Genomic DNA, 25,130 nt, shown 5'->3' on the forward strand with positions numbered 1-25,130 from the left:
GCAGCTGCCATCAGCCTGGGTCCTGTTCCCAGGGTCCTGGGATTGAGCCCTGCATCAGGCTCCCTGCTCAGCAGGGAGTCTGCGTCTCCCTCTGCCCCTCCCCGCTGCTCATGTGCGCACTCCCTGCTCTCTCTGTCTCTCAAATAAATAAATAAAATCCTTTAAAAATTTTTCAAAGACGGCACACTCTATTTTGTTTTTGTTTGTTTGTTTTTAGAGATGGAGAGAGAGAAAGTTGGGGGAGGAGCAAAGAGAGAGGGAGAGAGAGAATCTTAAGCAGACTCCATGCCCAATGCAGAGCCCGACTAGAGACTCCATCTCAGGATCCTGAGATCATGACCTGAGCTGAAATCAAGAGTCAGATGCTTAACTGACTGCGACACCCAGGCACCTCTATTTTGGATTGTTACCTAATGTTATAAACTGAGATTTACTCGACTCACATGACCTAAAGTACCTGCATTTTTCTGTAGAGACTTAAGGAATTCTTTCTGTCTCCTGGCTCTACAACTCAAAAGAATATATTAATGAGTGTTCTTGACCTCTGTGAACATGGAACACACACAGCTGTGGTCTCAAACAACTTGAAACTCACCAATTGCCTTAGTATTCACAATACAAGGACAAGGGCACAAGTATAAGACTTAGAAGAAGGTTCCTGATTTGTCACTAACTAGCTGTTGCATCCTGGGTAAATCACTTAACTTTTCTGAATCTTAGTTTTCTTATTTGAAAGGAAGTGATTGTTTTCTCTTTATTATGAAAGAAATACATTTTCATTTGTGAGTTTATCTTTGAGTATAGTTAGGTAAATACATAAAGACTAATTTCCTATGCTTAGGTTAGTAATTGGACAATATGATAAGGAGTTCTAGTAAATATCTATACCAAGGAATTAATGTGTAAGTTTTAGTTTTCATTTTTGAGATAGCTGCTTCAGGAGAAAGGAGAATAGAATGCTATTTGTTGAACGACCAGAATACTCTCTAGGGAATTTATGTATCTCATTGTATGTTCACAACATCCTTGTAAGAAAAACTCAATTATCCCCATTTTTTTTTTTTTGAGAATGAAGCTAAGGTTTTGAGCTCATGTAGAAATAGTTCGAATTTGAACCTACATTTGGCTGAATCCAAAACCCACAGTGTTTCCACTTTATCAGGAAGCCATATTTTCCCACGAAATACTTCTTAATGTCATATTTCTGAATATGGAAATGAATGACATTTTAAAATGTTCTTAATATACCAGCTGTAATAAATAACACAGAATTTCTTTTTCTCTTGTGGATAACTTCTGGAAAATAAGGAATAATTTTGAAATAAAGTTTTCCATATTTGGTCTCAGAGGGATTTGTAAATTTCTACTAAACCTATTCAGATATTAAATTATGGAAAAGCACAATGAGTATGCTAGCCATAAAAATTATGTAGGAATTGGTCAGAAACCACAGTATTCCATAAGGCTGTACTTTTATTATGGGAAATGCTTTCTGAATAATAGCTTTTTCACTCATTTGGAGAATAAGTAAATTTGTGATTACTTAAAGCATACTTCTTATCTATGCTTACTGAAAAACTCAAATAATTTATAGCTACTTATGTTTCTATTCTCCAAAAAAAGTTATTAAACAACATATATTTACCTGAAGATAGTAGAACTTGTTGATTTTTTTCTTTTCCTTTTTTGTTTTCTCCTTTTAAGCTTAAATGTAAATGGTTTGGCTTAGTTATTTGTTTTTCAAATTAGGAAAAAATTTTATAAAGAAAAATTTTACAAATTGAACACTCAAAATCATAGATATTAATAAGACATAATATATTTGGTTAGATTAACTATTTCTATGGGCTTACTTTAGTTTGAATTCTACTAGAAGGAAAAGAGAGGTTTTACTGGCTTCACATTCAAAATTGACCAGTGGTAGCATCATTAGACAATTCTCCGGATTTTCTAAATGTTCTGGAAGTGTGGCACTAACTACACTTTTGTTCCAGACTATCTTTTCAAAAATGTTTATAGACCAAACAGCCTTACAAGGTAAAGATGTTATCTCCTCTGAAGCAAAAGGCTGATTTGCTTGCTGTCCAATATAACAGAGGTAATGTTTTCTATCAGTACAAAAAGCAGCTAATTTGTAACCCATTATAAGATACTTGAGCTCCCTCAACTTAGGATGTCTCAGCTGTGACACCAACCTACTGTGAGCTTAGTAGCCACCTGGACTTCCTTCATTTCACGCTTGTGGAAATTAAGGGGCAAAGGGAACCACCACGAATATGCCGATACTCATGTTGCTTGCTATGCTCTGAATAATAAAGCCCTTTGTCCTTGACTCAGGAGTCTTGTATCTGCTGCCAACATTCATAAAACAGTGTCAGGCTAGCCTTCTACCTGAAAGTATGATCAAATCTCAAAACCCTCAGAGTTCTTGACATAGAAAAACTTTAATTTCTCAATTTAAGAAAGAAATGAATTGCGAACTTTATCCCATCTTCTTGATTGATTTGTGTTGCGGGACGCTGTCAGTAACCATGAGTGTGTACTTACTGCATTCCAACTATAGAGTAGTTTTAAAAAACATTAACTTAAAATATTTGAGGACTGTAACAGTGTGTCAAGTTTGCCTGGTTGTGGCTATGATTTTAAGAGATGTGTTATGTAAATTGGCACAAACAAACCTTATCCCAGGAAACATGTAATTTTCTATTACAGAGAGAGAAAGTCTTGAAATCATGCAGACCTTGGCTCAAAAATCAAAATTGTCATTTCTAAGGATTGTATCCACCAGAAACAAGAAAATGATAGTAGTTTCTTATTTATAGTACATAAATGATTTCGTAAGTTTGCCTCACAGATTGGCAAGATGTGTTATTTCCACTTTACAATTGATGAAACTAAGATTTGAAGTGATGTGTACTTTGTAATTCAATTCTCTCACCACCACACCAAGCTATATTAAATGTGCATCATTAAAAAAAGATAAGCAGTGTTTTAGTAATCTATTTTTCCAACTTAGTGAAATACATTGAAAGCCAACTATGGTTAGTATTTCTTGGCTATAGACTGAGAATCCTTCAGTTGTATACGATGCCTTGACTTTAGGAAAGGTGCTTACAGCAAGTACATAGAAACAAAAGATAAAAATTGTTAAAACTTAAAGTGCAGAAACATTTTGAGCAAAGAAGCATTATATGAGTTTTACGATATTGGAATAGAGGAATAAATTTGGGTGGAGAAAGTAAAAGAATTAGAGGGCTAACAAATGGTATAGACGTTCCATGTAGGGAAATAAAGAGGGATAGATATATTGTTTTCTGAAGCAAGCATAAATTCAGAATATAATTTAAGAACAATCTTTCATGTGAGTTTATTATAACACGATCCCAATATGTTAGTACCTCTACATAGCTGACAGAATTGAAATCATATCATCTCTGGAAAAATATTTTTTATTTATAATAAAATAACACACTATGAATCAAACCTATTTGAAAAATAGACATCACAAAAAACATACAATTTATATTAATTTTTATTAGACACTGATTATGAGATAAATATGCTTACTTTAAGCGATAGAAGCTATCTTGGAAATATCTGCAAGGGAGAGCAGATTTGAGAAAACAATATAAATTTTAGAAATGAAAAATAAAATAATTGAAATTAAGATCTATCGTATGGGTTTACCTGCAGATCAGACAATAATGAACAAATATGTGAGAAAACATTATCTAGAATCTAAGGCAGAGAAGACAATAGATGAAAAAATTAGAAAATAAAAATATAGAGAGAAAGTTAGAGAAGGTTTAATTATGTCTAAATAGAATTCCAGAGGATAGGCAAGATAGAATGAGGCAATGGCCATATCCAATAAGATAATGACAGAAAAGTTTTCTGAACTGGGTAACAAACATCATCAATAGATTTAAGAAATAGAAGCAGGGTCTTTTTTTTTTTTTAATCCAGAGCTATTCATCAGAGTAAAACTTTATACAACAGAAAACAAAAAATCTTATTGAGAAAAAGGGGACACGCATTATCAATGAAGTTGCAGTTAGACCGACAGCTGATGTCTTAAAACCAACAAGAGAAGGCAGAAGAGAGTAGGATATTTTCAGTGATCTGAAAGTTATATGAATGAAAGTTACTGTCAAACTGAAATTCACCAGAAAAAGAACAAAATAGATGTTTTCTTTTTTTTTTTGAAGCATAAGTTTAAATATTTATTTTTTTGTTTTTTTGTTTTCAAATCATGACTATCTTTTTACTTTTTTTTCATTTTTTTTCATTATAAGTATATTCTTCAATCCCCATCTCCTATTTTCCCTTATCCCCCCCACCAACCTCCCCTCTGGTAACCATCAGTTTGTTCTCCATAGTTAAGAGTCTGTTTCTTGGTTTCTCTCTCTCTCTCTCTCTCTCTCTCTTTTTTTCCCTTTGCTCATTTATTTTGTTTCCTAAATTACATATATGAGTGAGATCAGATGGTATCTGTCTTTCTCTGACTGGCTTATTTCATTTAGTATTATCCTCTCTAGGTCTGTCCATGTTGTTGCAAATGGCAAGATTTCATTCTTTTTTATAGCTGAATAATATTCCATTGTATGTATATACAACCTGTTTCCTATCCCAGATTAGGGAAATTTTCGGCTATTATTTCCTCAAATAAGTTTTCTACTCTCTTATCTCTCTCTTCTTCTGCTGGGATCCCAACAATGTGGATTTATTACATTCAATGGAGTCACTGCGTTCCCTAAATCTGTTCTCAATTTGCATAATTCTCTTTCCTCTCCTTTGTTCAGCTTTCTTTCTATCCATTACTTGTCTTCCAGGTCATTAATTCATTCCTCTGTTTCATCTAGCCTGCTATTTATTTCATCAAGTGTATTTTTAATTTCATGTATCATGCTTTTTATCTCTGATTTGTTCTCTCTCTCTCTTTTTTGTGTGTGTCTCTGTGTTAAGGGTCTCATTGATGTCCTCCACTTTTCTCTCTAGTCCAGTGAGTATCTTTATGATCATTACTTTAAATTCTCTATCAGGCATACTATTTATTATCTGTTTTGCTTTGGTCTCTTGCTATGATTTGGTGCTGTTCTTTCATTTGGGAGATATTTCCCTGTCTCCTCATTTTGTCTGACTTTCTGTGTCTGTTTCTATGTGTTAGGAAAGTCAGCTACTTCTCTTGCTCTTATTGATAATACTCTTATGATAAAGAGATCCTGTAGTGCCCTGCAGTGCAGTGTTCCCTCTTCCCCAGGGCCTGATGCTGCAGGGAGTGTCTCCTTTGTGTGTTATATGTGCTCTGCTGCTGAGTTTTGGACTCTTTTTCCTTCAGGTCAGTGGTCTACAGAGGCTCTTTTTGCCTCTTATGCCCAGCAAAGTGTACAGTGGTCTGCACATGAGAGATCTGCCCCTGCCATCTCTGGAACTGAGGTCCTGCACAACATGTGGGTCAGGATATGTGGTGTGGGTTTTTTTGTTTTGTTTTGTTTTTTGTAGTCATTATTCTTTATTGCAGAACAAGAAATTTTGAAGTAACATGTCTAAAGTAACACAGCTAAAGAGCCACAGAGCAAAGATTTAGAGCTAGCTGTTTGACAGCCTGTGCTTTGAATCTCCACACTTTGTTGACTTTTAAGGGTATGTGGTGTTAACAGAGTTTGCACTGGTCTTCTGAGGATGGGACCTGCATTGCTGGGAGTGAGGGGAGCATGACTGGGAAGGCAGATCCACTTAAGCACAGGGGGCAGGGCTTGGTGCAAACAAGTTACTACATGTTGAGGGTTGGCACCATGCTGGTTTCCACAGGTGACTGTTCTTTATGCTGGAGGGGAGGGGAGGGAAATGGCACCTGCCAGCTCCTTTGTTCCTGGAGAGGTCTCTCCATGATCCCTGTCTTTCTGGGCCACACTTTGAGATGAGCAAACCACTCCCCCTCCCATCTACCCTGTGTTTTTCAAATGCTGGGTCTAACTGTAACTGCATAGGCTGTTTGTCATGATATCTTTTTAAGTGTGGGGCTCCACTTCCTAAGACTGTCTGCACTCTCCCAGAGGCAAGCCCAATGATTTTTAGAATTTCAGGCTTTAAGTCCCACTGGTTTTAAGAACTCTCAAAATTCAGCCCCTTTCACTTTCAAAGGCAAGTATTATGGAGGTTTGTCCTCCCTGTTTGTGGGCTTCCTGCTGTGAGAATCTATTTTCTATCCTTCTCTGTGCCACCAGCTCCCTCCCAAATGGGGACATCCACAGTCTATTTCATTCTCACTGTGTCTTCACTCTTCCCTCCTTCTTTGATGTGGCCTCACCCCTGCCTTTAGTTTTGGAGTTTGTTCTGCCAGTCTTTGGGTCATTTTCTGGGTTATTGCTGCTGATTATGGGTGTTATCTAGTTGTATCCATGGGAGGAGGTGAGCTTAGGGTCGTCCTACTCTGCCATCTTCCCAGCAGACCTCACCATAGACATTTTCATATTAACAAAAACTGAGTTTGCTATTAGTAGACACTTATTAAATAAAGGGGCAGTCCTTTTCTCGAGAAAATCCCAGATGAAAAATCCACGTGGCAAGAAGATAGTAAACAATAAGAAATAGGAAATATGTTGGTAAAATCAAACATAAATTGATAGTATTAATGGCAATAATCACATCTTGTGAAATTAAGTGTCATAAGTGAAATTAAATGTCACAAGTCAAATCAGAAATATTTACATATAAGTCAAAATGTAGCTAACTTGAGTTAAAGTATTCTATGATTCTTATATAGAATCATATATAGAATCTTATATAGAATCATATAAAGGAAGGGGAAATTGTTTAATTTTAGATTATGTTAACCATATATATTATGATTTCCAGGATAAAAACTAAAATGAATATATACAAACAATGTTATTTCCACACTAGTAAGAAAAAAACAAAACAGAACAATAAAAAGGAAAGAAGCACTCAATCCAAAACGAAGCCAAGAAAGTAAAGAAAAAGAACATAGTGTAGTCAGGAGTGCCTGGATAGCTCAGTTGGTTAGTGTCTGAATCTTGATTTTTTGGCTCACGTCATGATCTCAGGGTCATGAGATCAAGCCCCACATCAGGTTCCACTCTGGCCATGGAGCCTGCTTAAGATTCTTTCTCTCTCTCTCCCTCTGCCCTTCCCCCACATCTCTTCCTCTCAAAAAGAAAAAAAAAAGAGAGAGAGAGAGACACAAAGAAAAAAAGAACATAGTATATTCAAGTAAATAGAAAGCACAAAATAAGACACACACACACACATACATACGTATATCTTATATATATATACATACTTAAATGTGTATATATGTGTGTGTGTGTGCATATACAAATTCAAATATACTGGTACTTACATTACATGTAAATAAATAATTTAGTTAGCAGATTACAATTGCTTTTAGATTTTTTAAATTCAAAAGCCAAACTTAAATTCTAAAGGTGCAATAAGTTTGAAAGCAAAATGATAGGAAAAATAGACCACAAAAACACTAACCAAAAGAAAGCTAGCGTCCTTATATTAATGTAAGAAACAACAGTCTTTAGGGAGAAATGAAAGCATTAATAAACTAAGAAAAATTAAAAAAATATTTTTAACTTAATGGAAATTTTGAATTCAATGAAAATGAAAATACCACTTATAAAATATGTGGAATGCAGCAAAAACAGTTCTTAGAGGGAAATTTATAGCAAAGAATGCATACATTAGAAAAGAAAAAAAATGTAAAATCCATCATCTAAGTTTCTGCCTTTGGAAATTTGGAAAAGAAGAGTAAATTAAATCAAAAGTAAGCAGAAGAAAAAAAACTAGAGAAGAAATCAATAAAATTGTAAATAGGAATTCAGTAGAGGGTATCAATGAAACCAAAAACTGGTCCTTTGAAAAGATCGATAAGATTAATAAGCCTCTGGCCAGGCTAAATAAGAAAAAAAAAAAGAGGACACATATTATTAATATCAGAAATGAAAGAGGGGACATCACTACTGATTATATGGACAGTAAAATAATAATAAAGATACTATGAATAACTCTATGCCCATAAATATAACTAGATGAAATGGACCAATTCTTTGGGACACAATTTGCTAAAACTTGCATAAGAAAAAGACAAGCTGAACAGGCCTGTATCTATTAAATAAAATTGAATAAAAAATTAATCACCTTCCAAAAGGGAAAGTATCAGGCCTAGAAGTGTTCCTGGTGAATTCTATCAAACATTTAGGAAAGAAATTATACAAATTCCCTATAATTTCTTTCAAAGGATAGAAGCAGAAGGGATACTTTCTAATTCATTCTATGAGGCCAGAATTAACCTGATACTAAATACAAAGACTTTACAAGAAAAGAAAACTACAGACTTTCAATAACATGATACAGAAAATCCTCAACAAAATATTAACAAATCAAATCCAACAATTTATAGAGAATTATACACATTATACATTTCTAATGACCAATTGGGATTTATCCCATGTATAAAGCTGGTTAAACATTCAAAAATCATGGGGCACCTGGGTGGCTTAGTCAGTTAAGTATCTGCCTTTGGCTCAAGTCATGATCTTGGGGTCCTACGATCAAGCCCCACATTGTGCTCACTGCTCAGTGGAGAGTCTGCTTCTCCCTCTGCCCCTCTTCCTCCTGCTCATACTCTCTCAAATAAATGAAGAATCTTAAAAAAAAAAAAAATCAAAAATCAGTGTGCCTATCTCATCAACAGGCTAAAAAAGAAAAATCACATGATATCTATAGAAGCACAAAAACATTTCACAAAACCCACCCATTCATGATAAAAATTCAATAAACCAGGAATAGAGGGGAACTTCATCAACGTGATAAACAATTTTTAGTTACAGTTAACATCACACTTAATGGTAAGAAATACAAAGTTTTCCCACTAAGATCAGGTACAAGACAAGGATACTGATTCTGACCACTTCTTTTCAACCTTGTACTGGAAATCCTAACTAATGCAATACACAAGAAAAGGAAATAAAAGGTATACAGAATAGGAAGAAAGAAATGAATCTTTTTTCAGATGACATGATCATCTATATAGAAAATTTTAAAGAACCAACAAGAAAACTTCTGAAACTGATAATCAATTATCGCAAAGTTTCAGGATGTAGGGTTAATATATAAGAGCCAATCACTTTTCTAAATACTAGTAACGAACAAATGAAGTTTGAAGTTAAAAATGCAAAACCATTTACATTGCCACCCCCAACTTAAATGCTTAGGTATAAATCTAACAAAATATGTATAAATTCTGTATGAGAAAAGTTATAAAACTTTGATGAAACCAAGAACTCAATAAATTGATAAATATGCTGTGTTCATGGATAGTAAAACTCAATATCAGCAAGATTTCAGTGCTGCTTAACTTGATTTATAGATTAAATAAATCCCAGCAAGTCATTTTGTGGATATTAACAAACTGATTCTAAAATTTATATAAAGAGGCAAAATGTCCAGGAGAGCCAACACAATATTGAAGGAAAAGAACAAATTTAGAGGACTGACAATACTTGACTTCAAGATTTGCTATAAACCTACAATAACCAAGATAGTGTGGTATTGGCAAAAAAATAAACAAATAGGTCAATGGAACAGAATATAGACAGCCCAGAAATAGACCCACACAAATATGGTCAACTGATCTTTGACAAGGGGGGAGCAAAGATAATACAACAGAATAAAGACTGTCTTTTCAACAAATGGTGCTGGAACAAAGTAGATATCCTCATATTTAAAAAAAAAACACAAAACTCTAAGACTCCTAGAATATAACATAGAAGAAAATCTAGATCTAGGTCACCTTGGGCATAGCTATGACTTTTTAGATACAATACCAGTGGCACGGTGCATGAAAGACGTAATTGATAAGTTGGATTATTTGTGTTCTGCTGAAGACAATGTCAAAAGAATGAGAAGACAAGCCATAGACTGGGAAAAAATATTTGCAAAACATTTGTCTAATTAATCGTTACTATCAAAAATATGCAAAGAACTCTTAAATCTCAACAAGGAGAAAATAAATAACCCAGTTATATAAATGGGCCAATGACCTTATCAGACACTTCACCAAAGATAATATATAGATGGCAAATAAACATATGAAAAAATGTACCACATCATATGTCCTCAAGGAAATGCAAATTACAACAACAAGCTATCACTACACACCTATTAGAATGGCCAAAATCCAGAATGATACCACCAAATTCAGACAAGGATATGGAGAAATAGAACTCTCATTCATTGCTGATAGGAGTGCAAAATATTCAGCCACTTTGGAAGACAGTTTGGAACTTTCTTATAAAACTAGAAATATTTTTACTAAGTGATCCAGCAATCTCATTCTTTGGTATTTATTCAAATGAATTGAAAGCTTATGTCCACACAGAAATCTGTACACAAATATTTATAGCAGCTTTATTCATAATTGACAAAATTTGAGAACAACCAAGACATCCTTCAGTAGATAAATGAATAAACTGTAGCACATCAGACAATGGAATATTATTCAACAATGAAAGCAGATGAGGTACCAAGCCATGAAAAGACATGGAAGAACATTAAATGCATATTACTAAGTGAAAGAAGCTAAGCTGAAAAGGCTATTATATGTATGATTCCAACTATGTGACATTCCGGAAAAGGCAAAACTATGGGGATAGTAAAAAGATCGGTATTGCCAGGGTCCAGGGTTGGGGAGAAGGGGTCAAGAGGCAGAGCACAGAGGATTTTTAGAGCAGTGAAAACTACTCTGTATGATACCATAATGATGGTTACATGTCATTATACATTTGTCCAAACTCACAGAAAGTATAACATTAAGAGTGAACCCTAATGTAAACAATGGACTTTGGATGATTATGATGTTTAAGTGTATGTTCATAGATTATAATAAATGTATCACTATTGTGGGGAGTGGAATTATGTTGATAATGGGAGAAGACTTTGAATATGTAAGGGAAGGGAGTATGTAGAGAAATTTCTATACCTTCAAATTTTGTTTTAAACCTAAAACTGCTCCAAAAAAATGAATGTAATTATTCTTTTTTAAATAATATAAATCAAAGATTAAAGAAGTACCAAAGAGAAGTCAAAAATTCCAAACTATATTGAGAGTTTTATTATATCTTTCTTAGTAATTTATAGAACAAGCACTCAAAAAATCAGTAAGGACATGGTTTGATAAACCAATTTAATAACATTTGCTTGAAGAACATGTATAAAACACTCAACAACTGGAGGAAGCACATTACCCTCAAGCACACACAGGACTTATGCTGGCCTTAAATCAGTTCTTAAAAATTACTTAAGGATTGAAATCATGTGCAGTACGTTTTCTGAATATAATGCTAATAAACTATAAAGGAACAATACCAAAAATACTAATAATGATAGTACTAGTAATGATTCTAATAAACTAGAAATGAATGATAAATGAAGATAACTAGATAATCTTTACTATCTTGGAAATTAAGAAACATCTGAAAAATTCATGAGTCAAAAAATCATAAATATTTTTAAAAATAACTGAATAATAAAAAACTATATCATAATATAAAAACAGTAGCCAATGAAAATTTTTTAAGTAAAACAATTCATCAATAAAGCTAAATTTTTTGAAAGAAATTTGATGAATTCCTGATAAGTCTGATTACAAAAATGAAAGAGAAAGCACAAATAACCAGTATCAGGAATGAAAATGAGGCAGGATGACAAATGATACAGACTAAAACTATAGTAGAGGAATATTGTGAACAACCCTATGCAGTACGTTTGAAAATTTGGAGAAAATGATCAGTTCCTAGAAAAATATGACACCAAAACTAGCCTTAACTCTAATCTTAAACCTAACATTATAGGCAAGCAACCAGGAACGGAAAAAATTTCAACCTGTGACAGTATTTTTTTTAATTTTTAATTTTGTTAGTTAACATACAGTGCAATATTGGTTTCTGGGGTAGAATTCAGTGATTCATCACTTACATACAACATCCAGTGCTCATCACAACAAGTGCTCTCTTGAATACCTATGCACCACTCACCTCTCTTCATCCACCCTCAGTTTGTTCTCTATCATTAAAAGTCACTTATGGCTTGTTTCCCTCTCTCCCAAATGTCCATCGACCGATGAATGGATAAAGAAGATGTGATAGTATTTTTAAAATCATGTACCAAAGAATGTGTCTCACAAAAAAATGTGGAAGACCTTATCAGGAAAATTGTAAAACTCTATCAAGAGTGTTAAAGAAAAACTAAATAAATCTATGAATTGAAAGACTAAATTTCAAAGATTTAAATTGTTCCAAAATTAACAGTGGATGCTATGCAATCTTAATTAAGTTACAAGAGGTTTTTATGGGCATTGACAAGCAGAATCTATAATTTGTATAGAAAGTCAAAATCTGCAAATAGCCAAGATACACTCAACAGGGTGAATAAATTGGGAGAACTCGTAAAACACCATAATTTATTATTAATAAACTCTTATTATTGAGCTGATGCAAATAAGACTGAATATATTGTGGTGTGGTATGGTATTGTATGGTATGGATGGTATGGTATAGCTGGGATGAGATGAGATAGGGTGGGGTGGTAGTAATTCTAAGATAGGGTAGGGTAGGTAAAGTAAAATAGTAGAGAAAATGACAACTAATAAAGGCATATATGCTTAATTGATATTATAAGACAGATTGTATTCTAAATCCGTGGGCAATAGGTAGACTTTTTAATAAATCTTACCTAAACAATCATCTGTACTAAAAAATTAATTATGTCCACATTAAAAACCTAAATATAAGAAGCAAAAATATAAGAGGATATGGAAGAATATAACATTGGATATGGAATTATTTCTTTAAAAATACTGGTCTCCTTGATAAATATATTTACATTAAAATTAAAAATCTCTATAAATCCAAAAATGTCTTAATAGTAGTGAAACAACAACCCATAGAGATGGAGAAGGTATTTGTCACACATATAACCAAAAAGGATCTCAGATCCTAATAAATAATTCCTAAAAATCATTAAAATACAAATAACTTAATAGAAAAAATAGACAAGAAGCTCTAAATATGTTAGAGGGTTTTTTAGAGGGAGAGAGAGAGAGACCCTCTAATTTTACACATGGTGGACTTGAAGATATGCATTTCATATGATCCTTCAATTACATTCCTAAATGCTTGCCCTATAGAAACTTGTACAAGGATAGACAAAGCAGTGTTTTTCTTAATAGTCCAAAACTGGAAACTGCCCATGTGTCTGACAACAATGGAATGGATAAACTCTTAATACATCCATACAGTGGAATATATTATGGTGCTGAAAAATAATGAACTGCATCTATACACAGCAACATAGATGAATCTCACAAACAATATTGAACAAATGAACCAAGAGATACCTACAGAATTGTAGCAAGCAAAGTTTGCTTACTACATAGGTAGGAGAAATTATAAAGGAAATCAAGAAAGTCAAGGTTATAAAATTTAGCATAGTGGTTATCCCTAAAAGAAGAGACTTTTGAGGAGGACTTCTCATGTGCAAGCTGTGTTCTATTTTTTTTAATGATCAGAGGTCACATGGAATATGTGTTTATATTTGTATTTATATAATAATTTCAAACAATTTATGCATAATTTATATAATATATAATCTTTACATATATTTATAATTACTAATAAATCTTGAAATTGTAAACACCTGCTATATGCGATATTCTGTATACATTTACATATCACAACAAAATAAAAATGATAAAAAGAGCTTTTTGTGCTCACTTGGCAACACATATACTAAAATTGGAATGATATAGAGAAACTTATCATGGCCCTGCACAATGACGAAATGCAGATTATGTCATAAAGTGTCCCCTATTTTGCTTTCCTTTCTAATGTTGATGAATGACAAAACTATGTCTTTGATAAGCAAAGTGACTTGACCAATTGAAGTCCCTTTCAGCTCAAACCTCACCCCCAGTTTCCTCTCAAAAAAAAAAAATCTTCCCCAAATCAATATTTATGTGAGTAGTTTAAAGCCAAAAATTAATTTTGTAGGGAAGACTGATAATGCCTATCTTGACTTTTCCTCACTAGAGTATAAATAGATCAATAATACTTTTACCTATCTTTTCAAATAAAAATGAAATCAATGAATGGAGGCCCTGATTCATTTACAAATGAACTTCCGCTACATAAAATAAAAATCTATCTTTCTAGACAAAATATAATGAAAGATAAAAATTCTGAACTAATAAAGTATACACTTAGAAAACTCTAAAATATTCAGTCTATGGAGATACTTGTCTAAGTGATTACCTATGGAAAACAGTAAGTTTGGGACCAGGATTATTAGTCTCTAATACGTTTGTCATTCAAGTTGTGAAAGAGGGGCACCTGAGTGGCTCAGTCCCTTAAGTGTTCAACTCTTGATTTCAGCTCAGGTCATGATCTCAGGGTTGTGAGACTGAGCCTGGAGTTGGGCTCCATGCTGGTTGTGGAACCTGCTTAAGATTTTCTCTCTCTCTCTCTCCCCCCCCGCCCCTCCCTACACTCTCTCTCTCTTTCAACCTCTCTCTCTCTCTCTTTCTCTAAAAAACAATTGTGAAAGAAAATTATTTTTACTTATATTTACTAGTTTTTTATAATGCAAGCAATATTTTAATATATATTCAATATTTTATGTGATGTTAGCTCTGTCTCTAACAGAAGTATATCTTTATTCTTATTTGATAGGTAGAGAAATCATCAGAGGCAGAAATTAATAGTCAATGAGAAATGCATTATGAATGAATAAACATATGTAAGATAGGTATTTCTGTTTTATAGCTATAAAAAAACAATGACTACAATGATACAAAAAATGTTTAATTGGATCCATCAAGCCTCTATCATTAGTGTATCAATATAATACCACTTACTGACTTCTTTTGAAATAAAACTAGTAAAGGAAATCAGCATATATTTGGCCCACAATTAATACATATACATAAATAAGTAGAATTAATGATGTCTTTTTACCAGAGCAGAAGCTTTTATATGTGGCAAGAACCTGAAGTCCAACTATATAAACAAACAAACAAACAAACAAACAAAAAACAGGTGGCAGTAATATTTATATGGCCACTATGACTATGTTATTTTGAAAGCCAACCTACTTACATCATCAGCCTCTCCATTATTCTATTGGGTGGGCCCTAGTTTGGATGACCTACTATATTAACACTCCCGGAGGGAGTCTCAGTTGGATAGGGGAATATTTTCCAAGAGTAATTAAATTGGGAGAGTGAAACAGGAGAGAATCATGTCAATGGAACCTCTTTCATGGTTATTACTGAGCAATTGCTAAAAATTATGTGAAATAACTTGAAATCAATTAGGACTGTGTATCCTTGTTATCTTTTGGAAATTAACTTTTCTTTATTAAAGACACACTAAAATCCTCATATATTATGAAATAAAATACATTTTTAAAAAATACCTGTTATAGATTTAGAATTCTTTGAACAAAGACTTCCTGGACTCCCCCAGAAAATTGTTCTGTCTAGTTTTGTGGTTAATCCTGGGATCCTTCCAGTGACCCCCTGGAACCTTGATTTAGAGACTCTTACAGATAGCCCTACCTCCAGGATAGCTAAGTCTTGGCCCGTGGCAACTGAGATAGCATTAAGGCTATGCATAATAGAGTTCATTTAACTTAAAAAAATAGCAAAATGGCTAGAGTTATTAAATCCTTAATATATGTTAGCCATTATATGTGTTCTGTGACTTTATATTACTATATACATTTTAGGAGGAAAAAAACTGAGGCAAATAGAAGGTAGATGATTTGCCTAATATTACACAGTTGGTAAGTGAAAAAACCAACTTATTACGTGCAAGATAGATGCTAGGCAGATAGATGACTAAGGTGTACACTCTCCAATACAGACTGAATTAATTTATCCTAGAATTAATTTATCATATGTCACAATTCCAGAGCCTCTTCCAGGGAAAAATTAAGTGGTGTGCCAGATTCATCGGAAATGTAGAAAGCAATCTTAGACAATGGCTCCCGGGTAGTTCTAAAAATAATATCCTGTTAACACTTATTATAACTTAGAAATGGGTAAATCTGCCAATGCCATGACAGTGAAGGATCAGTATTACTGGATTTTCCTTTTACCTCAGTTTCCAATACAGCTTGGCATAGCACTGTTACTGATCCTGTCATTTAAAACTTTTACATTTTGTTTATCCTGGATTTTTGCATTAGTTTTTATTTTAAAATATTACATTAAAATATTATTTACCTTGATTACTGAGATTTTGGTCACCACCTTAAATTTTGTGCCTAAAGTAAAATATTTCATTTGCCCCACTTGACTTACCCTAGTCCCGGCCCTGGTTAACAGCAAACATGGAGACACATTATACATTAATATGACTATACGTATGACTATATGACTTTAACAACCTGCAATTTTCTTGACTTATGTGGCTCTCACAGAAGAATCTAAAGAACCCACTCTTTATGTAGTATTTGGTGCTCCCCTACAAAGATAGTAAGGGGATTAAATTCAACGGACCAATACGAATGGCAAAACATATCCTTTCAAGTAGAATTATATATAATTTGAGTACAGAAGACTTGTTATAATTGATTAATAAGCACAACTACATTGACTTTGTGAAAGAATGTTTCTGTTATTCCAGAGGGATTCACTTAAATATACCAATTCTATAATATTGAAAATTGTATCTGCAAAATCTGTAGATTTTAAAAGACAATTTAGTAACTAACTTCTCCTTTGCTTTCCTGAGGGTCATTCATATACTTTATGTATCACCCAACCCCCAAATTTTGAGAATTAATTTAAATGTCAGAAACGAGCAAGTATTTTTCATTCTAGTGCTTTTTTTTTTTTTAGCCTCCCTACCATAAAATATAGTAAACTATGTAAAGGAGTGATTAGCGCTGCAGTTAGCATTTGACCCTTACATACAGCTTTGGCTCTATTCCCAAAATTTCTGTTTTTAAAGTTTTGCAACAACAATCCTCTTCTTTATTCATAAAGTCATTTTCCTTAGTGATCAATTACATATATATTTAAATATATTTTAAAAGAATAGGAATGTTGCTTGTCACACACAAATGGATCTTAGAGAGTTATTGGTTTCATGCCAATGCCATCAACTTACCAGCAACAGATTGGATTGGTTAAGGAAGAAGCCATAAACACCCTATCAACAAGTATTTATACAGATGTTAATGAATTTAAAATTCTGTTAGTGTAACATTTATGCCAAACTCCAATTTTATTTGTGCTTTATTTGTGAGGTATAATGCAATAACTTCTTTTAATAAACATGTACAGACCACTTATACTTTAAAATGGAAACATATTTTTAGTGTTTCCAGCATGAGATACATAGAATCAGCCATTCATCAAGGTTACCAAAACTATTTCCATTGAACATAGCATTTTGCTCGTCACACAGCTATGTCTTCCAAAAGCTTTTGGTAAAGAGATGAACTCATCTCTATCCGTGAAACCAAGAATACGTTTTTATTACATTACTAAGAAAGGCCATTAAGGGAAAAGAAAATAGTCATGGGAAAGTTGCCATATGTATTTAAAATATAAATAATTAGCTTTTTGTGTGTGTCCCAAATGATAATTGAATCTTAATCTCCCTCTGTGTAGGACATTTATGCTACACTGAAAATTTAGAAAACATTTATGTGAAGCATATGGGTTTAATGAACACTTATTTTATTTTTCATGAAGAAAAGAATAATATTTCCACTAATTTCAAAAGAGACCTCATCTCTTTCAGTGAACTTCTTAAAGCCTAACTGCTTTCCTCTAGGATTGTGTACACTGTGGACATTTTAAAAGTAGCATTATATGATGGAATAGTCATCATATTGGTTGTCAATTTTATTCCAAGCTAGTTATGACTTTCGGAGCTAAAGTTTCTATTATAATGATTAAGTTAATTATGTATAAGAATGTATTACATTACACTGACCGACCATTAATCAACTATGGCAATTATTCCATTATTTCACAAATGTTTTTTGAGCACCATCCTACTGTGTACCCCTTAAAGAGCTTATATATAGTAGGCAACACTGACACATGAATAGGAAAATAAAATATAATATAATAAATGTTACCATGGAATCTCTGTAGGAACCTTTAGAGGGCATCTCCAAATTAATTTGAGTAAGGAATGCAGTGTTGGAAAATCAAGGACTTACCCCAAAGAATGTAATTTCTAAACTGTCATGTTATGAAGACATGAAGCAAAAAACACTGTTGGGTAATCTGAAGCATAGGCCTATAGGCAAAAGAGACCATTTTGGATAATTCTAATATATCTGAGTGACTGAGGCAAGAACCTAACAGACATGTCTAAAGGTACATGCATGGCTTATATGCCATGCCAAAAAAAAAAAATAATGAACATTATCCAAAAGCTACGGAGAACCAAGAGTTTAACCTATGAAGCAGTATAATTAGATTTGTATTTTAGCAAGGCCGTTTGCACTATGGAGGTATGTACATGGAAGTAAGACGAAAGGAAAAAAAACAAAACAAAAACAACAACAAACAGACCAAAACAAAACAAAAAACCCAAAAAACAGTGAGAGGGCTCTTACAGTAATTCAGAAAAAATGATGGTAGCCTGACATTAAATAGTGGCAACAGGAATCCAGAAAATTTGAGATTGAGAAGAATTTAGGAGGTAAAATATGCCATTGAAGGGTGAGGATGAATACTGGTTCAGTATAAGACTCTGGTTTCTGACTTATACATTGACAATGGTGGTAGCATTATGGGACCTTGGAAACGTAGGATAATACCTGAGTTCAGCTTTTTTACATACTGAGTTTAAATTATCTGTGGGATGTCTAAGTGGCAAAGCTTTGGATGGATACATGTTTCAAAAGAACATAATGAAGAACTTGAATGAATATCCTATACAGGAAAAGTATAGCCTAAGGGTAAATGGGGCCAGGATCGAACCCTAGAAAAGAATCCTGAGATTAGAAGAGATGGCAAGGAAAGAGGAGCCCTTGAAGGCAACTGGGGTTTAGACAAAAGGTCAGAGAAAAAACAAGGAAAGTGTAATGAAACAAAATCCAAAGGAAATAAGACTTTAAGAAGGAAGGAGTGGATAACAATATATAATAATATTATAGAGGAGTTAGTAAGGTGATAACTTTGAAAAGTCCCCCAAATTTAGCAATATTAGTGATCTTGGTGTGAACAGTTCCAGTGAAATGGTGTGAAGAAGGCATCTTGCAGTGAGCTGAAACATGAATTGTAATAAATGGTCTTGTCTACCATTTCAAGAAGTTTATCTGATTAGGAAAGGAGAGAGAAGAGTAGCTTCTAGAAGGGAAGGTAAAAGCCATTTTTGACAGGTACTGGAACTACAGAAGAAAAGAAAATACTGATGGATAAGAGATCCTAGATTATATGAAAGGGTTGGGATCCAGAGCAGAGTTGAAAGCACTGTGCTTAGGAGAAGGGGTGCCTCTTCCACCGTGATAGGTCAGAAAGGTACCTTTGCACTTACATCACCACATACAAGCCTGCTCACTCCTGTTCAAAATGGAGCCTGAAGTAAAATGGGTAGTGAGATAAAAAGGAGGAACCAGTTATTAGTGACATACCCAGCAGGGAGACTAGATCTAGTTTCTGATTACATGTTGGTACTGTAAGGCATGAGCAGCCAAGACTGACTCCAGAGTACCTGATCTGGATGACTTGGGAATTCAGGAGGCAAAACAGACTTAGTAGGATGATGATGGTAAAAATAAGTAGGGATTCTGAAGTTCAGCTGGATATGAGAACAGGAATAAAATAGAGGCTGGCAATACTTAGTCCTCTAGGCTGCCAGTTCCATGAGGTAATACACAATGTCTATCTGGTTGACTATCATCAGAAGACAGCACAGTGCCAGGCAAAGAGTGGGGCTGGGGTGGGGGTCCTAGATACTTGTAGAATGAGGAACGCATCTAAAGGAATCTGTAAAGAAGCATGACACGGAGCACTCGAAGTCTGGTGTTTCAATGTCCTGCCGAAAAGAGAGTTTTAAGACAAAAGAAATGGCCTGTGTAGTTGAATTCAGCAGGGAGGTCAATTAAGATGAAATAAATGTGTTTGTTAGATTAAGACAGTTATTAGTAAGGACAATTTCAATTGCAATAAATTAAGGTGGGAATGGAAAGTGAAGAAATAGAAACAAGAAGTAGACTTCTCTTAAAAGAATTTTGTTACCCAGTATCTTTTTGTGTGAAAGGGAAAATACTAAAAGAGTATAGAATTTGTCCCTGAAAACTTATATCTTATTTTATATGAGTTTATTGAATTGGGAGATGTGAACCTATAAATTATGAGGGGAAAATGACTTGTAGTTTAGAAGATATTTAGCAAATAAATTTCTATGCCTAGAGAGAAAGTTGCTCCTTTTGGAAGTAGAATAGAAACTAAAATCAAGCAATAGGCAAGAGAAAATATTTGCACCAGTGATAATGGATAAACAATTATGAATGGTCAATTAAAAACAGAAAGGGAAATACTAGGATCCAGCAGAACTGGGGAGAACAAGAAAGTATTTTACACTATTTGATTTATAATTAATAAGTAATCATGGAATAACATTCATTCTCACTAGCAGTAAAAATGTATAAATTAAGGCCACATTAGACAATATTTTTGTCATATTATCAAGAACTTTAAAATATTTAATATCCCAGTGTTGCCCAAGGACTCAGTGAAATGAAAAATCTCATATATTCTATGGTAAATTGGTGAAAGCTTTTACAACTATTTGATAATATAGATTATATCGAGTTTCTCAAAATATTTATAGTTTTAGAGATGTTATCTTTAATTCCACCTGAAAAACAGATCAATTAAATAGATAATTAGAAACCTATCATGTAACAAGTTGGTACATCATAGTGTATAACCATCAATATTGTGTTTAGGATGAGATATCCATTACATAGACTGCGTTTGTTATAGTACTAACAGAAAAGTAGGATGTATAGAATACACACAATTTTATGTAAACAAAAAACGAAAAAAATCTATTAAAAAAAGAACTACGAGGAAATGCCTTAAAAATATTATCCAGTGGTTATCTTTGGATAGTGGGATTTTTGTGGATTTTCTTTCCTTTTTTTCTTTTTGACTTTGTACTTTTCTATATTTTCTAAATTTTCTATAATAAGAATATTCCTTTTATAATAAAAAAATTAACAATTTGTTTAAATAAAATTACTCAAAGTTGTGTTTTGAAGAAAAGAAGCATACATAGGCAGCAGTAACTAGGGGATAGCAGGAAAGACCTTTTTTCCTTAGGTTATGATTCCAGAAATTCATGAAACAAGACCCAGAAAAATAGGAAAGGACAGTAAGTAAAGCATTTTGAGTTCTGCAGGTAGAATGGTGCCTCTTCTACAACTGAAAGATTTTATAGACAGCCTGACTAATGACAAGCATCCATTAAGTAATGCAAATCACCATTATTCTTTCTCTGTGAGATGCTAAAAACAGAACTTCTACAAGTTGAAAAGAGTTAATCTTATTTTCCTCTTCTCAGTGGCAGTAGGAATCCTGAAATAGTTTAGCCAAAACAACCAATTTCTTCAGTACGTAAATTGCAGTATCTTCAAGTACATCCAGCCAACTTCGCCAATATGCTTGTTCTGTTTATTACACTGAGCACACGCCAATCTACCAATCTATGCCTTAGGGTTAAAATGGTTAATATGAACTGGACCCTTATAGTGAAATCTCTCATCTTTAGTCAGGAATTATTGTTTAGAACCTTAGCTGAATTCTGATGTAAAACCACTTAAGGTTTATGGAGTGTTATTGTAGAGTTGAGGAAAACTTTCCAAAATGAGTACCGTAAAAAGTGACTATTGCAAGTATTTGTCTTTATTTTAAAAAACAGAAAGACACAGATAATTTTTATTTTTAGCTAAAAGTATCGTTGTTACAAAAGGATTCTGTACATATCAAGAGTAGATAAGTTTCTAACTATGGGCTCAGTTGGTTATCAGTGGTCACTGAGTCCTCACTTTTTTCTGTCACTGCACTTATGGGTCCAACATCTGGTCTGGTCAACCAAGAAAGGTGGATAAAATGCTGGGACCCTGCTAGAGAAAAAACGTAATGCTGTGCAGTAACTGGAAGTGGCAACGCCAAAGGTTCCCTTTGTTTGAGTTTCTCTTACAGTTTCTGTAACCTCTTCAGCCACTTACCAGAGCGGTGTCTGCTCATGGATTCAATGGTCAGCCCTTGCATGTGAAGTAATTGTTCCTCCAATATAGCAAATATGGAGGGGTTGGCTTAAGCTCAGGATGCAAAAGATGTGGCCATTTTCGAAACATGAGGTGGCATGAGAAGCAACAGCAAGTTAAATTTGCTAAGTAACATGGAGTCTAGAGAAATAAACATGCTGATTTTTAGCTTTTCTAAGAACTGGCTACAGTATCTCTGAACTAGAGTCATTTTACTAATTTCAGCAGGAACTTTTAAGGAAAAAAAGACACGGTAGATGTATGAACCCCAACATACTCACAATGACAAATGCTAAGCTTGTATGTACATGTATGACTGTGTGTGGCACATGCACTAAGCGTGCGAAGCGTGCCTTGCACCATGCTTCATTTGTTTTCCAAACAACTTGCAAATACACGGTGACTTTTCTGTGTACAAAGACCTATAGTGAAAGAATTAATAAATTAACATATAAAATATTAGGTTTTAAATTATAGGATTCTTGTTAGTTTGATTACCATGAGTTAGTTTTCAAGAGGTACCTTTCTCTGGTGTACTGTCAGTCAATCCTACAAAGCTAGTAAGTCCCTAAACATGATAATGGCTCCAAAAAAGATCTAGTCCATGGAGAAAGGCTCTATAACAACAGGTCTTTGGTATAATTCTGAAATGCTGTTACAGTAGTAACATCTACAGAGTTTTTAAAAAAACACACAAATGTATAAATTTTACATTTAAATATAAGGGTTGGATTTTTAATTTTCTTTTTTCTTTTTCTTTACTCTTTTCTTTTTGTTACCTTGTATTCTTACCTTGTATAATTTCTCCCCTTGCATATTTCCCATATCCATTTATATTATGCTTCCTCACCTTTTTTGAAATAACTACTCTGGCGTTAGCACAGTTTCCCTAAACCTTATACAATTATATTCCTAGCTTAAAATATTGTATTAACTAACACAGACCAAGCTTAGTTTTATATACAAAATTAAAGCTCTGTTTCGAATACCCTCAATATAATTTATGAATTCTATGTATGTATAAGGTGTGTAAGAACAATCGGACTTTAAAATAAGCCTGAAAAGACATCATAGTGGACAGATATTCTCTTTATACTAGAATTCTACTACCTACCAAAAATAATTCTTTGAATTTTTAATTTAAAAACTAAAAAAGCAAGTCCTATAAGATGTTGGCTGCATTGAAACATTTTCTTTATTTTTCAAAATAGATGAGTTTGAAACTAAAGCAGGAAAATTACTTAATCTGTAAGTAGCTGACATTTTTCTTACAGGTGATTGAGCTCCCATGAATTCGTCTTTTTTTTTTCCTTTCTTTTGATAAAATTGTTTGCCTAGACTGAACTACTTGGCCAAAATTTGATCTCTTTAAATAACAAGTAAAATTTCTATATTTTTCATCAGGTAGGGAAGAAAAACTTATCTACAAGGATGCCACTGCAAATGAAAAATTAGAAAGGAGTAAAGAATACACATACCAATGGCTTCACACACAGGTTGGGATTCATGAAACAACTAATTCCAGAAATATGAAATGGTGAGGTCATTTCCTTTAAATTAGATTTTTGTATTGTAAACACATCTTGAAAAGTGAAACCTAGGTTAATTGTGCTAAAACAAACATGACTTTATAGCCAAAGGCCAATACACCCGTTGCCAGGTTATAAAAGACCTCTTCTATAGAATAGATTTAATCACTCTTTATATTTTTTAACTTAAAACGTTTGAGAAGTCTATTTCTGTAATGCTTAAAACCAACAGATGAACCACACAAATGATTCTACTTTATAAAGTAAAATAAATGGTATCCATTAGTTGTTTGTAAATATCATATGTATTGGAGGTTATATTTTATTTTGTGTCGTTGCAATCATTTATGTTTGGCAGTTAAAATTATAATTCAACACTGTGCTGCCGCTTTACCAGTCATGTAACTAATTTCAAACGATGTCTCCATGCTTCAGTTTCCTCTCCTTTATAGTGAGATGATAATATCTTATCTATCTATCTCACAAGATAGAGGTGTTTGCTATGGCCACCATAACCAAATACCATAGACCGTGTGGCTTTAACAGCAGAAATTTATTTTCTCACAGTTCTGGAGGCTACAAGTTCAAGATCAAGGAGTTAGCACGTTTGGTTTCTTTGGAGGTCTGTCTTCATGGTTTGCAGAGGGCCACCTTCTCACTGTGCCCTCACACAATCATCCTTCCACCTCTGCTGTCTGTGTTTCAATCTCCTGTTCTTATAAGGACACTGGTTATATTGGATTAGAGCCCACCCATATGACCTTGTTTTACTTTAATTACCTCTTTTAAGGCTCTATCTCCAAATACATCACATTATGAGGTGTTTAGAGTTAGGACTTCAACATATCAATTCGGATGAAACAAAATTCAGCCCGTAGCAATGTGGTATAAAGCTTATATATATGCATAACCACTGAACCAAAGTTTTAGAGAAATAGAAGTCTAGAAATAATATTTTTGACATAAATTTTCAGGACTTTCATTTTAGCTATATTTATCCACAAAATAATAAAAAATAAATATAAGAAAATAATTAAAAAGTGCTATTATAAACACTTACTAAATGGGTAAATAAATATTGAATTCTTAATGTAGATGATGCTTTGGAGCTGTTTCCAGGCATTCTATAAAATATAACCTCCAATACATATGATATAATGTAATAACTATTTAAATGACTAGCAAATAATATCCTACAATTATGAAGGTTAAAACTTAATTTAGAAGCAAGTTAAAATATGTAAAAAATGAACTCTCTTTTTATAATAT

The 25,130-nt window shown here is 33.4% G+C and overlaps 1 protein-coding gene and 1 non-coding gene across 2 annotated transcripts in view; both read left to right on the forward strand.

Annotated features, from left to right (window-relative positions):
- LRRIQ1 (leucine rich repeats and IQ motif containing 1) overlaps positions 1 to 25,130 on the forward strand; it is a 171,682-nt gene that overhangs the window by 134,511 nt on the left and 12,041 nt on the right. The window contains exon 23 of the mRNA XM_008687657.2: positions 23,737 to 23,869. Within this exon, the coding sequence (XP_008685879.1) occupies positions 23,737 to 23,869 (133 nt within the window). The remainder of the gene's footprint in view (positions 1 to 23,736; positions 23,870 to 25,130) is intronic.
- Positions 13,795 to 13,903, forward strand: LOC121104506. The gene has a single exon (XR_005836828.1). It is a non-coding gene; the product is annotated as a U6 spliceosomal RNA (small nuclear RNA).

The sequence above is a fragment of the Ursus maritimus genome, unplaced genomic scaffold, assembly GCF_017311325.1.
Source record: "Ursus maritimus isolate PB19 unplaced genomic scaffold, ASM1731132v1 scaffold_21, whole genome shotgun sequence".
Classification (NCBI taxonomy): domain Eukaryota; kingdom Metazoa; phylum Chordata; class Mammalia; order Carnivora; family Ursidae; genus Ursus; species Ursus maritimus.